This window comes from Somniosus microcephalus, chromosome 6 (genome assembly GCF_052327205.1).
Source record: "Somniosus microcephalus isolate GS21.2 chromosome 6, FLI_Smic_1.0, whole genome shotgun sequence".
In the NCBI taxonomy this organism is placed as follows: Eukaryota; Metazoa; Chordata; class Chondrichthyes; order Squaliformes; family Somniosidae; genus Somniosus; species Somniosus microcephalus.
In genome coordinates, this window is record NC_140992.1 from 256,768,995 (window position 1) to 256,782,907 (window position 13,913).

At 44.9% G+C, this 13,913-nt stretch overlaps 1 protein-coding gene across 1 annotated transcript in view; it reads right to left on the reverse strand.

Annotated features, from left to right (window-relative positions):
• The window catches only part of LOC147116681 (uncharacterized), a 129,662-nt gene that overhangs the window by 56,634 nt on the left and 59,115 nt on the right, over positions 1–13,913 (reverse strand). The window contains exons 9-15 of the mRNA XM_085991792.1: positions 13,268–13,395; positions 11,050–11,206; positions 10,773–10,959; positions 8,959–9,065; positions 8,066–8,104; positions 3,663–3,858; positions 867–1,002 (exon numbers count right to left, since the gene is read on the reverse strand). Coding sequence (XP_085847918.1) covers positions 867–1,002; positions 3,663–3,858; positions 8,066–8,104; positions 8,959–9,065; positions 10,773–10,959; positions 11,050–11,206; positions 13,268–13,395 — 950 coding nt within the window. The remainder of the gene's footprint in view (positions 1–866; positions 1,003–3,662; positions 3,859–8,065; positions 8,105–8,958; positions 9,066–10,772; positions 10,960–11,049; positions 11,207–13,267; positions 13,396–13,913) is intronic.

Below are 13,913 nucleotides of genomic sequence, written 5' to 3' on the forward strand. Positions count from 1 at the left end.
TGAGTCTTGAGTAAAGGACTCAACATTAGAAGACAGATTGTCAGTGATTGACAGTTTCACAGAGCTGTGAAAAAATCTTGACAGATGAAACGTCATACGCCGACGTTCTCTGTCACCAGCTTTCCCTTAATTGGCCTGCTAAGCCAGCTGAGTGGGCTTAACAAGGTCAATCAAGGGGAAATAGCGTGGGTTGGCCGGATGTCGATGGAGGCAGGACTAAAACCCAACAAGCAGCAGTCCCACCTCCATCACGTCCCCATTGATAAAATCACCCCCATGGACTCCACTTAATCTCCCGAGGGAAATGGCTCAATAAATTCTTCCAGATCCTGAAAATAATTAAGCTAAAACTCCAGAATATTTATCCATCCGCACATTTTTATGATTTGCCTGGCCTTCCAACCCCTGCCACCACATTTATCCAGCTGGTTGAAGGTTTTAATCAAAACAGCAACAACTGCCCTTTGCATTGAATACATCCTGAATAACTGTAGACTGTGGGAAAAAGTGTTTCTATTCTCTATCTTTGCTTAAGGCTTATTAATTTTGAACCTCTGTCCTCCATGTCATGCACTCATAGTAAATATCAAATAGTTTATGTCCATATAATCTGTGCCTCTCATTAGCTCCAAATGGAATCTAATGAAAGCAATACCCAATTTAAAGGTGTTCAAGCCCTCAGCTGAGCCAAGTGTGATGGTAATGTACTTTGAGGTGAATTTTCACCTTCATCCCTCGAGCTTCAAACTGACGGAGTTTACTGAATTCAATACAACAAACATTAGGCGGGCGATCTGCTCTGCCAGTTTGTTACCCAAAGTTGAAATGATCCCTATGTCCTCCTGAAGAGAAACGGCAAGCCTTACCTGCTGCCTGGGCTGATACCATCTGCTGGATAACCACACCCATGCTTGCTGGCACTGGTTGCCCCCTTTGACTGCGATATTGCACTGCTTGGAATGAGTAGAGAGAAGCCCAGCATTCCTGCACAGCATCGCACACCTGGGGAGGCAAAGATTCATTGTGTAAATCATGAAAATGACAAAACAAAGCCTACTTTGTCATTGTCTTTAAACCAGAAAGTTCTTAGTCTGGATGTTGCTTCTTTACGTATTGAAAGAAAATAATGATGCAGGTGAAAGATTGCCGAGGCAGTTTAAATAGCAGAGTCTGTCTCTCAACTCTGACATTATGGGCTGGATTCCGAAGGTGACCTGTCCTATGAATTCTCTTTGCTTAGTGAGATTTGCTAATCTTGAACAAGAGCACTAAATGGTGCATGGTACGGAAGGAAGCCATCCCATCAAGAGAGAAATTCATTGTTCTGTTCTAGTAACAAGTTTCTTAAACAAAATGTGGTGTTGACTCCAGTAGTGGACAAACCATTTTGGAAACAATTCATCACCTAAAGCACAAAGCTGTGTAAAAGGAGTGGTATGTAGAAGTAAATGAAAATTGCTGAACGAATCCTCTCAAATGCTTGCAGTGAAACTTTTACAATTACTGTAAACATTTATGGAGGGTCAATTTTGGATCCAATCAGCCACTTGTGTGACTTTATCTCGGGTGATCTTACATTCCTCTTGTCTGGAATTCTCGTAAATGATTCAGCGCACACGATAAGCTTTAGGATTTGTTAACTGTCAGTTTGGAAAAGGTGAGAATTATCAGATGTACCAATTTACTTCAATAATATGTGTTTAGTGATAGAGCTATGGTAGGATGTGGGATTCATTGTTCAGCTGCCAAGTAACGTTTGCTTTGTTTTCACATTATTGTACTGCGTTTCACAAAAGAACGGTGCCAGACTTGCACGAAAAATATGCATATTCTCGATTTGTAAATGGTCCACTCCATCAAAAAGTTCTTTCCGCCGAAATGGAAATGCAAGTTTATTGGATATAATTTGGTAGACTCCACTTGGCATGGAATCTCGCTTGATTGGAGCATCAATCGGAGAAGCGGTTGAGGAAGCCAGCCTACCTGACATTATCTCTGAAAATGTTCCCTCATTTTTATCCCTGTTCAACAAATTAATTCTAATCCCCTTCCCTGAAAATCAATCAAGGCAAGGATTGCAAACACAATGGCCTAGAAATTCGGTGGGCTGTGCCACCAGTTAGCGCCCAAAGAGGGCACTTAGTGGCTTTAGCGCCACTGGCCACGCCCCCCGCGAAATTTAGCGGGGCGCTAATGGTGGCATTAGCTTGTAGCGCTGCGCCGTCACCGATGACGTCATCGGTGTGTGCAGCGCCCCGCTACCGCCCTGATCATGATATTGGGTCGCGCCCCCCGCTGTAACGCCGGTCACAATCTGCGACCGGTTCAGAGGGGCCGACCTGTGGCGGTAGTGGCGCTAATTAAAGGGGAGGTGCGGGGCGGCCATTTTTTTTGCTGGCCGCCTGCCAGCACCTCCTCGCGCTGCTGTCCCCGGCCTCCTGAGCCCCCCCCCCACCCGGGCCGTGCCGGCTGTGTCCCAAGAGCCCGGCACCTCTCCTCGGTGCCGGGCTCTTTTGCCGGCACTCGCGATCTCGGATCGCCCTAGTGCAGGCCCCTCCCCTTTAAGAAGGAGAGGAAGGCCTGCAGTACCGCAGCGCGCCGTGCCGCAGCGTGTGGCGCTGCAGCACGCTGCGCTGCGATATTCAGTTCCAGCGCCCCAAGTGGGACGTAGGGCACCTCGAGCAGCGCCCCGCTTCCGTTTGGGGCGCTGAAACTGAATATCGGTCTGGCGCAAGCGGCTCCGTCCGGAGCGGAAATTCCGGCACTTCAGGCGAGCTTAAACGGGGCGCCACCGAATTTCTAGGCCAATGCTCCTAGACAGCAACATTCTAGCATTGTTGTCACTACATTTATTGTTTGTCAACACCAAAGAGTGTCTTATTGTTAACCCTTCCTCACCCATTAATGTTATATTGTTCGCTCTTAATCCAGAACTTCGGGTCTCCCAATGGAAGTGCCGGTTTCCTGCATGCACTGCGCATGCGCGGGAAACCGGCACTTCCGTTCCCCTGAAAGAAGGGGTTCAGAGTTCGAACGCGTGCGCGGGAGAGGCTGCGCGTGCGCATCGAACTTACGGTTTTTTTGCAGGTTTTCCTGGGAGGGTAAGTCTGCAGAAGTTAGACATTTAAAAAGCAGTCACAAGGCTTGCTTTTTACAAGGTACTGTAAGTGGTGAATTAATTAAAATTAAAACATTTTTTCCACAGGTTTATTATTTTTAAACACTTTAAAGAAAAGTAAGTTTATTTTTAGCCCTGTTAGAAAATAAAATAATTTTTTTCAAAAATTTAAATTATTGTTTAAAATAGTTATTTCATGTAATTTATAGTTTATTTTAAAAATTTGATGTTTTTTAAAATTTATTTGAAGATTTAGTGATTTTTGGGGCCCATAGTATTTCTAAGTTTGACAGCCCTTCCTGCCAAACTTATGAATGAAGCATTCCCTGCTCCGATTGGCTCCCCATGGCCCACGTGACGCATCGAACTAACTGCCCCTGGGATATGCAAGCACTGCGCGCCGGCAGTTGGAGCAGGCCCAGGATCGGAATTCCATGGGGGCCCACAGCTCAACGGCCGGCGCGCAAGGTAAGTGCAGGTCGGGGGCTTACACCCGCGGGAAGCCCCGACCCGAATTTCTGGGCCATTGTTTTTTTTTTCTTACCTGTTCAAAGCCTTTCAATCCCAGTATAGTGCCGAGTTGCCCAGCAGCAGACGTGTCTTCTGTGTCCTCCCCGACTGCGCTGGACCTGACGGCCAATCGTTCCTCTACTCCCAGCAGCCTCAGCTCAGCAAGCTGGTCGTGAATGGTGCTTTCTATCTCTGGAGCCAGTTTGGTGCTTCTGAACAATTCAACACATCTGGGGAACATTAAAAGCCAGTTCATGTGTCAAATCCCACAGCAATTTACAGTGCGTTGAGCTAAGTGGTAGATTCTTCCTGGTAGTTCTTTGTTTGATTCTTTTTCTTTAAATAACTATTTGAAACTAATATTCATTGCCTTTTTGCTTTGTTTGAAGTCTGTCTTTCCTCTTCTTTTGTTCTGTATTGCTTTTACCCTTAAGCCTCTCCTATTGGCATGATCCAATATTAAATAATTGATATATTAGAGTGCTAAAACTTCAATGTGTTACAGCAATTAAAACAATATTTCCTTTCCACTGACAAACTTAGTTTCTCTCAAATACAGGAGAACATTGTTTGATATGTAACTGAAATGTATTTTTGTAAGCACCTTGGGCTAGAAATTCATTATAGCCAAGAAATGGGCAGTGTTTAGGCTAAAAATGGTTATGTAGCACCAGTTGAAAATTGTCTAGGCTGCATGCAAAATTTATCCTCACTCCTCATTAAAATGATTGCAGTCATGATTCTAGTCTAAAAGCTCAAACTCATTGGCGTTATACTGAAAAGGTGGACCAATATTGGGGGCAGTCTTAATGCAAGTAATGATTGCCACAGGCATTTTTCACTAATTAAAGGGAAGGTTCATTGATGCTGCAGCTCCTCATTCTCAGCATTGTTGGGTGTGCAACTGCCTCAACAACCATAAGAAGGAGAAGGAGCACTTATTTACAAATCCTGATGGCAGATCTCCGCCCCAGGGAGAGAGCCCAGCAGTTTTCCAAGGAAGCTTTGGCGGCATTGATTTTAGCGGTGGAGAGAGGGCGGGCGGTCCTGTACCCGCCAACTGGTGGGAGGCCCTCGCTACAAGTCTGCCAGACTATGTGGAGGAAGATAGCACACCACATCACAGGCAGCATTGTGGTCCCCAGGACCCACACATAGTACAGCAAGAAGTTTAACGAGCTCACACGGGTGGTCAGGATGTGTGAAGGCTTCAACAAATGCTACATACCACCATCTGTACCACAGGCTTCACACACTGCTCAATGCACCACACCCCCAGCACCCATCCACCAAGAATCTCTACCTAGCAACACTCATACCCACATCTCACACCTTGCACACAGTGACAGATATTCAACTATGGCAGGCACAAGGTTCATTAGTTATTAGAATTCATGTGATATGTGTGATATGTTTGTAGATACATTTCATAAGTGTGTTTGGAATATTTTGTGGTCTCTCTCATTTCACTTTTGTGCCCAGGAGGACACTGTAATATGGCATGAGACAGGGATTGTATGATGGGGATGTGGTGAGCTACAGGGATCTGGGATTCATTCATGTGAAGCGGAGTCTGATGAGCCGGTCATGGACAGCCCATCCAGAAGGCCAATTGTCTAGCTGCCTCCTCCCTCCCTCCTGGTCCTCCTCCTCCACCTCGTCCTCCTGAGGTAGTCCCACAATCCGCAGCCCCCATGACTGTGAGGAAGTGCTGTGAGCAGAAGCCTTTAGCAAATAACGAGTCACCAAAAAAACTTGAAATAACTAAAGAAAACAGTTTCAGTTGCAGGAAGTAGCAAACAGGCACTGAAACTGCAGAACCATGTTAGTTGCAACTGATTGGGGATGGTACTTTAAATATCACTGCTGTAGCCTGCTTCCTGCTGGTAGACACCAGCTCGTCCTGTCGTTGTTCTGCGCTGCTGTTAAGGTAAGTGGCTATAATGAAGTTGGGAGCTCGGACATCCAGTGAGCGTTGCACATTCACTGACGTCACAATCTCCATGATGGTGAAGTTCCTGGTGATCGAGTTTACTGGCAGCACTACTGGCAACACCGATATGGCGTGTGGTGCTTGAACTGGCATCCACTGTCATTACAGCTGTCAGTGGCATTTTAGCGCCATCTTGTGGTGCTAACATGTGGTGCAAACCCCCAAGAATTTCTCCCCCATAGTACCTCAGTTTTGTGGGGAGTGTTTAAGTAGTTTGGAATAAAGCGATAACACAGCTCATGAGGTGTTCCTGTAAACTATACCTCATCACCAAACAGAATGGATTTTTTAACCTGTAGTCCAGACTACATTAGTGTCAGTGTTAGGTCCAAGATAAGCATTGCAATCACAAACCAGTGTTATAGAGAAAGGCCGAAATCATGCAATCCTACTGGCCAGTGTCAAGGGGTAGGAGATCAAACCTTGGGCATATTACTGTCAGTGTATCATACTAGAACATATTGGCCCAGATATTCTGATCGTAGGCCTCCCGCGGGCGGAGGACTGCGATCTGGAAAAATCTGCGCCTTACCTGAGGGCTCCCAGGAGGCGCACAATTCCGGTGCTGGGCCTCTCCAAACTGCCGGTTCGCAGGGCCCACGTATCCCAGAGGCGCAGGTAGTTCGCAGCATCCCTGGGATCACGTGGGCCATGGGGAGCCAATCAAAGAAGGGAATCTCCATTCATAGATTTGACAGGAAGACCTGTAAATATATGAATCGAGATCATCCCCAAAACATAGTAAAATTTAAATAAATTTTAAAAAAAAATCACATTTTTAAAATGACTTGAAAGTACAATAAATTTACTATTTTAAACAAAACTTTACATTTTTCAAAAAAATAATTAAACTTTTTTACGGGGCTAAAAATAAACTTACCTTTTTTAAAGTAATTTTAAATGATAAATCAGTGGAAAAACATTTTTTTTAAAACTTTTTTCTACTCTTATCCTGGTAAAAGCAGGCCTTACGCTTGCTTTTACCAGGTGCAAGAATTGTAAGGGTTTTCTGCGGACAGAGGGTCTCCAAAAAGCAGAACTATGCGCCCGCAGAGGCCCTTCTCCAGGGCAGGCAGAGGATCTGTCAAGAGCTTTCTTGACAGATTGGAAATGCCGGTTTCCAGCGCATGTGCAGTGCATGCCTGAAACCGGCATTTCCGATGTCCCTACGGGTGGAGGGATCGGAATATCTGGCCCATTAATTTCTTTCTTTCATAAGAATTAGACATATTTTTTGGTATTTTCTGAAGGAGTGACTTTGGCCCATTGTGTGGAATACCACTTTCTTAATCATACCATTTGTCTGTTCTGAACCATGTTTCTCAATTTTACCTTTTCTTTATCCCCGTTCTCCTCCTCATCCGAAGAGGTCCTGTGGTGGACTGTGTTGTGGATAAAGCCTGACCAGAGCATCTTTATATACTGTAGCTATTCCAATGTTCTCTTGGCTGGCCTTCCATCTTCCACCCACCATAAGATTGAGCTAATCCAAAACTCTGTTGTCCGTATCCTAACTAATGTTCCCTCTAAGCTGCGCATGTGCGCAGCTGTGCAGCAACCTGCAAGGCCCCGCGCAGGCCGCTCACAAGCTTTTCCGTTTGAAATACCGTGCATAAATTTAAAGGGACTGTGCAGTGAAATAAACAGAACAAAGACAATTTAGAGGGAACATTGATCCTAACCCTGCACACCCATCCCCCCTGTGCTCGCTAACTTACGCTGGCTCCTGGTCCACCAACACCTCGATTTTAAAATTCTTATCCGAGTGTTCAAATCCCGATATGACCTTGCCCCTTGCTATCTCTGTAAACACATCCAGCCCTACAATCCTCCGAGAACTCTGCGTTCCTCCGATTCTGGCTTCTTGAGCAAACACCACTCCCTTTTCCCCACCATCGACAGGGAATATTACAATGATGAAGTTGTTTTAAGTCCATTTATCTGACTGATCAGTGGAGTTTAGCCAAACAAACAAATTGTCGGAAACAAACATTCAGGAGTTCTCAACTATCAAATCAGGTAACCTGATATTAATATAAGGTGTGGCAAGGGATAGGATTGTCAAATTCATAGTTTTGTACTGTGACCTTACAACCAAGGTTCACCAAGATTTGATGCTCAAACTTGTGTTACTTATGGAGACCATTGTTGTTTTGCCTTGGGCCGAATTTAAACCAAGATCCCAGAGGTAAAGGGACAGAAAATATCATGTGCTTCTTTATGAAAGGGACATTTTTAGTTTCCCCATCACTTACCATGTTGTTTTATTTAAAGACAGCTATTTAAGGAAATGTTTGTAGGTGCAGGAAGTAAGATCTGGTACAAATTGATATGCAAAAAAATTCCAAAGATAAATTCCTATTATGCAAATAGCAGCTTGTTATAAAATAAACACCATGACTGTACTGTCAGGGTAAAACAATCTTGACTTTGTTTTTGTTTACCTTTTGCAAAGTTCCCGAAGATTTCCTTTTTTTATTGTGCTGTCAAAATACAAAAATACCAGAAAATATAATAGAAGTAAAACCTCTTATGCAGTTAGAAAGACAAATATTCCTTCCCCCAACTTCGAATGCTGCTTTGCCTTTCCCACTCCCCTGGACTCTAACCCGCCTGTACCTTCCCCCTTTCCCTCAACTTTTGTCCTGGCCAGGGAATGAAGATGGGAGGACCTCAAGGAACATTTATTCTATGTTTTATGCTGTAATGAATCAATAAAAAGATCATTTTCAAAAAATATATCTATACATCAAACAACACCAGGAAAAATAGATTAAGTGGTCATTTATGAGGTTTGTGGGACCTAGCTCTGTGTAAATTGGCTGTTGTGTTTGCCTGCGTAACAGTAATGACTGCAGCATGCTTCAATAGTAACATCAGTTGTGAGTGCTTTGAGAGGTGAACGGCGCTATAGAAATGCAATAGCAGAAAAAGCAACCAAAAAAAAACTTCAGATGCTGGAAATGTGAAACAGAAACAGAAGATGATGGAAACACTCAGCAGGTCAGCCGGCTCTGTTAAATGAACAGATGTTAACGGGGATAAAATTCAACTGCGCTGGGAGCACGCAAAGGGCGTTGGCGGATTGGCCCGCTAAATTTTCTTTTTCCTTGACTTCAATAGAACAAACAATCAGGCGGGGTGTACAACAGGTGGCAGATCTGCTACCACTTGTGATGCACTGCGTCCGATGTTCATTTTCACCTTCAAGGTTTCTCGTGTAGACCCTTCTGGTTCTGATAATATGTCCTGTAGGGTGTTTCCAGCCTCTTCTGTTTTTGTTGCCATGTAAGTGCAAGTTCCTTCTTGTAAAATTATAGTAAAATAATGACAATACCAGGCCACATTGTTCAGCTCTGCCACAGCTTCCTGGAGGCCACTGTTCATTTTCATCTGGTGTTTCAGAGCTGCTATAGTGACACAGAGGCCTGTGGGTACAGAAAACTGGAAGACAGACAAACAGGGCATCATTTCCCATGACCTGTGCTGGTTTTCATTACTTTAACTCTATTACACAGCAGGAATTTCCTCAGGGGTTGTTCCAATTGGCTGCTTTAACCTCGGCAGAAGATTAACGGAAGACCCAGATGGATGCATAAATGGGGTCACGGCAGCCAATCGGGAGACGTCCCCAGGGAAATTTCCAGGGGACAATATTAAGCAGCGGCCTGTAAGGAGAGAGCCTTTGCTTGAGTGATCACCATACCGGCCTCTTAGTCTGTAGGTGTAGGGTTTGAGCTCTGCTCCAGCCAGCCCCTGTGAGTGGAGACTGGAGCTCAGGCTCTAAATTTTGAGTTGACATCCAGCGGGGTACTCGGGTCCGGTGGGTGTGGGTGGCTCCCCTCATCGATGGGTTATGGGATCCCTAAAATCCATCCACCGCATAGAGCCAACCACCCAATCGGCTGGTAAATCTAGTAATGGAAACTACCCATGTGAAAGCTGGTAGTGACAATACATCCTCTATTCAGGATATGCCCTCCCAACAAAGTGTAGGTGCTGACATAAAGGTGTTAAAGAGTGGTGCAGATGTTTACCTAGCAGCTATTTCTTTACATTTTATATTTTAATATTGTTCTAAACTACCGGGGTATTAGATTTATACCAGCTGATCACATATCTACTGGTCCAATGGTACGGAGTCCAAAATCAGCAAGGCATTATTTTGTGCCTAGTTCAAAGTACAGCAGACAACATTTAGAGTACGAGGTTTAGGGGTTACACAAAATGTGTGTTGGAAAAGGTGTTCTATATATTGGTCAGCTAATGAACCATAAACATAGTGGCAAGCCACCGTATGCACCTCGACAGAGCTTTGGGGACTTTAGATTTGGTCACAGTGTCTCAGAAATTCAACCTTTCAGCCATTTGGGCTTAAATGCAGGTCTCTTCTCCAGCTGGTGGTTAATGATCTCGAATGAAATACTGTATAATTAATCAACATGAAGATGGATGGGTGGTTACTTGAAAATTTGGAACAGAAACAAACTATTGCGATAGTGAAGGAAGGCTAGAAATTTGACCTAAGTGATCAGGAACTAAAATTATGGGTTGCAAGTTTCCAAGCTGGAGCAAGAATTGATCTGTAGAGCAGAGGACAAGTTCAGCAAGGCTGGATGCCCAGCACTGGATCAGAGAATTTGCTTTATCGGGTCATAGCTCTATCTACTACCCATGTTCTTGTCTAGCAAGGGCTGCGTGAAGAACGTAGTCTTGCTCAGTATTCCCTGAGGGCACCAGTTGCCCTCTGATTGGCAATTACTCGTGTGTGCACTCGGCCAGTGACTGCTGGCTGACTAATCTATCATAAGGGCGTAACAACCTGTTCCTTGTCCAATATCCACATAGGTGTACGTACTGCAGGAGGCATTGGGTAGTGATAAGGGAATGGGGCCCTGGCTAATTTTGCCACAAAGGAAATTGAGGCCAATTGTGGTGTCGCTAAAGACTTCCTGGGTGATATAAGCACAGATGGAAGATTGAACCTAGCTTATTCCTAGTCTGTATGTCTCAGCTACTCACTGAGCCATTGGAGGAAGGTGGGGTCCCCATTGTGAACTGTTATAGTTTAGTGATTTCTGGCTAATATGGATCACTCTTACAAGATTCTCATCGTAAGATTAAAGCAGAGGGTTTTGTTTTTTCACCCACCTGATTCCCGAAGCGTTTCTGCATTTCCGTTAGCTGTGCCAGCTGAGCTCCTTTACCACCCACCACCGCAGCACACTGGCACGCCTCATCGGAGAACGCCAACACCAACTTGGAGCACGCGGGCACCACCGGTTCCTGCAGCTTTGCAGCTGGTATGAAGTCTGGGGCCTGTCGGCCGCTTTCATTTCTGACGAAGGAAAATGTTAAGCATTCAAAAGCGGTTTATTGTGTTTGCAAGGAAAATATACACAGCTTTTGTTTGACAGAACTAACTGACCTGTAATAAAGTTGAATTAAGCCCCAGCCTCGGGTAGTTAGGTTCAAGCGATAGTTGGCCGCACAGCCGTAGGTTCTGCCTTCCCAGCCCAATCCACTGTACAGCACAGGGCAAGCACTCTTGTCAGGTGTTACTGCCAGATTAAAATATGTCCCTTCTAGAACAGAAACAAAATGTCATATTTTTCTGGATGTACGCTAAAGTTTCGAAGTCTGACAAATGCATTGCACTGTCAAATTGAAACTGTATAATAGTAAATAAAAGCAGAAAATGCTGGAAATACTTGGCAGGTCAGGCAGCGTCTGTGGAGAGAGAAACAGAGTTAACGTTTCAGGCCGATGACCTTTCATCAGAATTGGGCTGACGAAGGGTCATCGACCTGAAACGTTAGCTCTGTTTCTCTCTCTCCACGGATGCTGCCTGACCTGCTGAGTATTTCCAGCATTTTCTGTTTTTATTTCAGATTTCCAGCATCCGCAGTAAGCAGCTAAGCAGCCAGGATTGGCTGCTGGGCCGTTCCCCACAAGGGTTCCGTGATCGGTGGGGAGGCGGGGGGGGGGGGAGTTTGCGGCGGGAGAGGCCTATGCTTTCCTTAAGCACCCTCGCTCCTCCTGGCACCATTATCAAAGTTAAGAAAAAATTAAATGTATGTCTTTGGGCCTATTCTGGCCTATCCACCGTGCTGTGCTGGGCTGGGCCCGGCAGGAAAATCACTGCCGCTTTTTCCTCAGGCCGCCTGCCAAAAATGGCAGTCGGGTACCGGTGACATCATGGGGATTCAACATATACATGTTAAAAAGGACCCCGCTGGCTTTTGGGCAGATGAGCATGTGAAAAGCGGAACCTGTCAACTCCCGGCGGGTAAGTAAGTTGGGTGATTTTAACTACCAACCCGCCTGGTTTCCATTGGGAGGGTAGGTTTAAAATCGCCCACTCTGATTATTTTTTGGGGGTTAATTTTCATCCCTTCTCCCCTGACATCATTGATTCCTGCCAGTTTGCAGTTCCACAGCCCTTCATTACCTCGCTCAACTGATCATTCTTCGTGCGCGAATCTAAAAGTTGAGTATTAGGAACATAGGAGTGTTGTTTGGTAATGGCGCCTTTCACCCAGCGCAAGATCCTGTTGTCACCTGATACACATGCACACGCACGTTCCACAGGGCATTGGATAGAGATCAATTCTCACTGGTTTGTGCATAATCCAAGGCTACTGAAGCCGGTTGTAGCAATCCACCAGCTAACTCAACACAAGCAGGAACATAAATCTAGAACCTTTAGAAAGGCAGCACCTTTACACACTAGGCCATCAGAGGAACTACTTTTTCTAGTTGTTAAACTTTCGCAACATGAAGATGCTTTTAGGTCATTATTTTTACACATGAACTCCCACTTGCTTTCTGATCATTAAAAGCAAGTAGGTCCCAGTCAAGAGGAGGAAAGAAGGGTAAAACCCCTCCCCCAACCTTTAACTAGAAAATGACCCCAAATCATTATCCTAGACAATGGGGATTTTAAATAATATTGGTTTAACCCCCTCTAATGTGGGTACTGGTTTTGCCCTCTGCTCAAATTTCCTGTTCTACCCCTTATACGGGTTAATAATTCCTGGAAATTGAATTATACGGTAAACTCTTGTTTAAACGGCACTTAATCATCTGGAATACTTTAATAACCGGCAAAATAGATAACCGGTAATCTTGCCGAATCCATCCAGCACTCGTTTTGCCGAGTCCGAGTCTCCCGCGGTGGCCGAGTTAGTCAGTGGTTTTTATTTTTGTTCGTGTTATAAATTGCCTTGGTCGGTATAGCTCGCTGTTATCCAGAATTTGTCATCAACCAGCACCATCCTGGTCCTGTAGGTGCCGGATAAGAAAGAGTTTACTGCACAAGGAATTTGAACTGCTAGGAATATTACAGAAAGGGTGAAGGAAAAGAACAACTTCTTGAGCATAAGAACGTAAGAAACTCCAGAACAAGAGAAGGTTGTTTGGCTCATTAAAGCCCATCCATTGTTGACGAACTCAACAGTGAATTTGTACTCGCACCATAGAAATGCAGAAAGCTAAAGTTAGCGTGATTTGGTAAAGAACGTGAAATGAAATGGCAGAAACATCAGCATTTTTCACTAAAAAATGAATTCTGAATTCTCAGTAACGCTCTTCCGCTATTTAAAAGCACAAGTGAATTCACCAGCTGATACGTTCTACAAGCTCACCTGCTGTAAAACTGACTCTGTACAAGTCAGCAATGACCCCGTCATCAGCAATGTCTGCTAAAGAGGCATCTGACCAGTCAATCCCAGCCTTCCTCCCATCGGGAAACATCACATAACCTACATTCATACTGGAAGAACATTGTAAGATATTTGCGAATTGAACGAGTTTAAGCCCCTTTTGATGCATTTCTGTATTAAAGGTGCTGTTTAAATGCGTCATTGTTTACAATAAAACAGACAGAGGGATTTCAAGACTGTGTGAACACATAGAAATATAGAAGATAGGAGCAGGAGTAGGCCATTCGGCCCCTCGAGCCTGCTCCGCCATTCAATGCGATCATGGCTGATCATCCAAATTCAGTACCATGTCCCTGCCTTCTCCCCATATCACAGAATCACCACAGTGCAGATAGAGGCCATTTCGGCCCATCGAGCCTGCACCGACACATATCCCACCCGATCCCCGTAACCCCACGTATTTAATCCCCCTAACACTAAGGATCAATTTATCATAGCCAATCAACCTAACCCACACATCTTTGGACTGTGGGAGGAAACCGGAGCACCCGGAGGAAACCCACGCAAACACGGGGAGAATGTGCAAACTCCACACAGACAGTCACCCGAGGCCGGATTCGAACCCAGG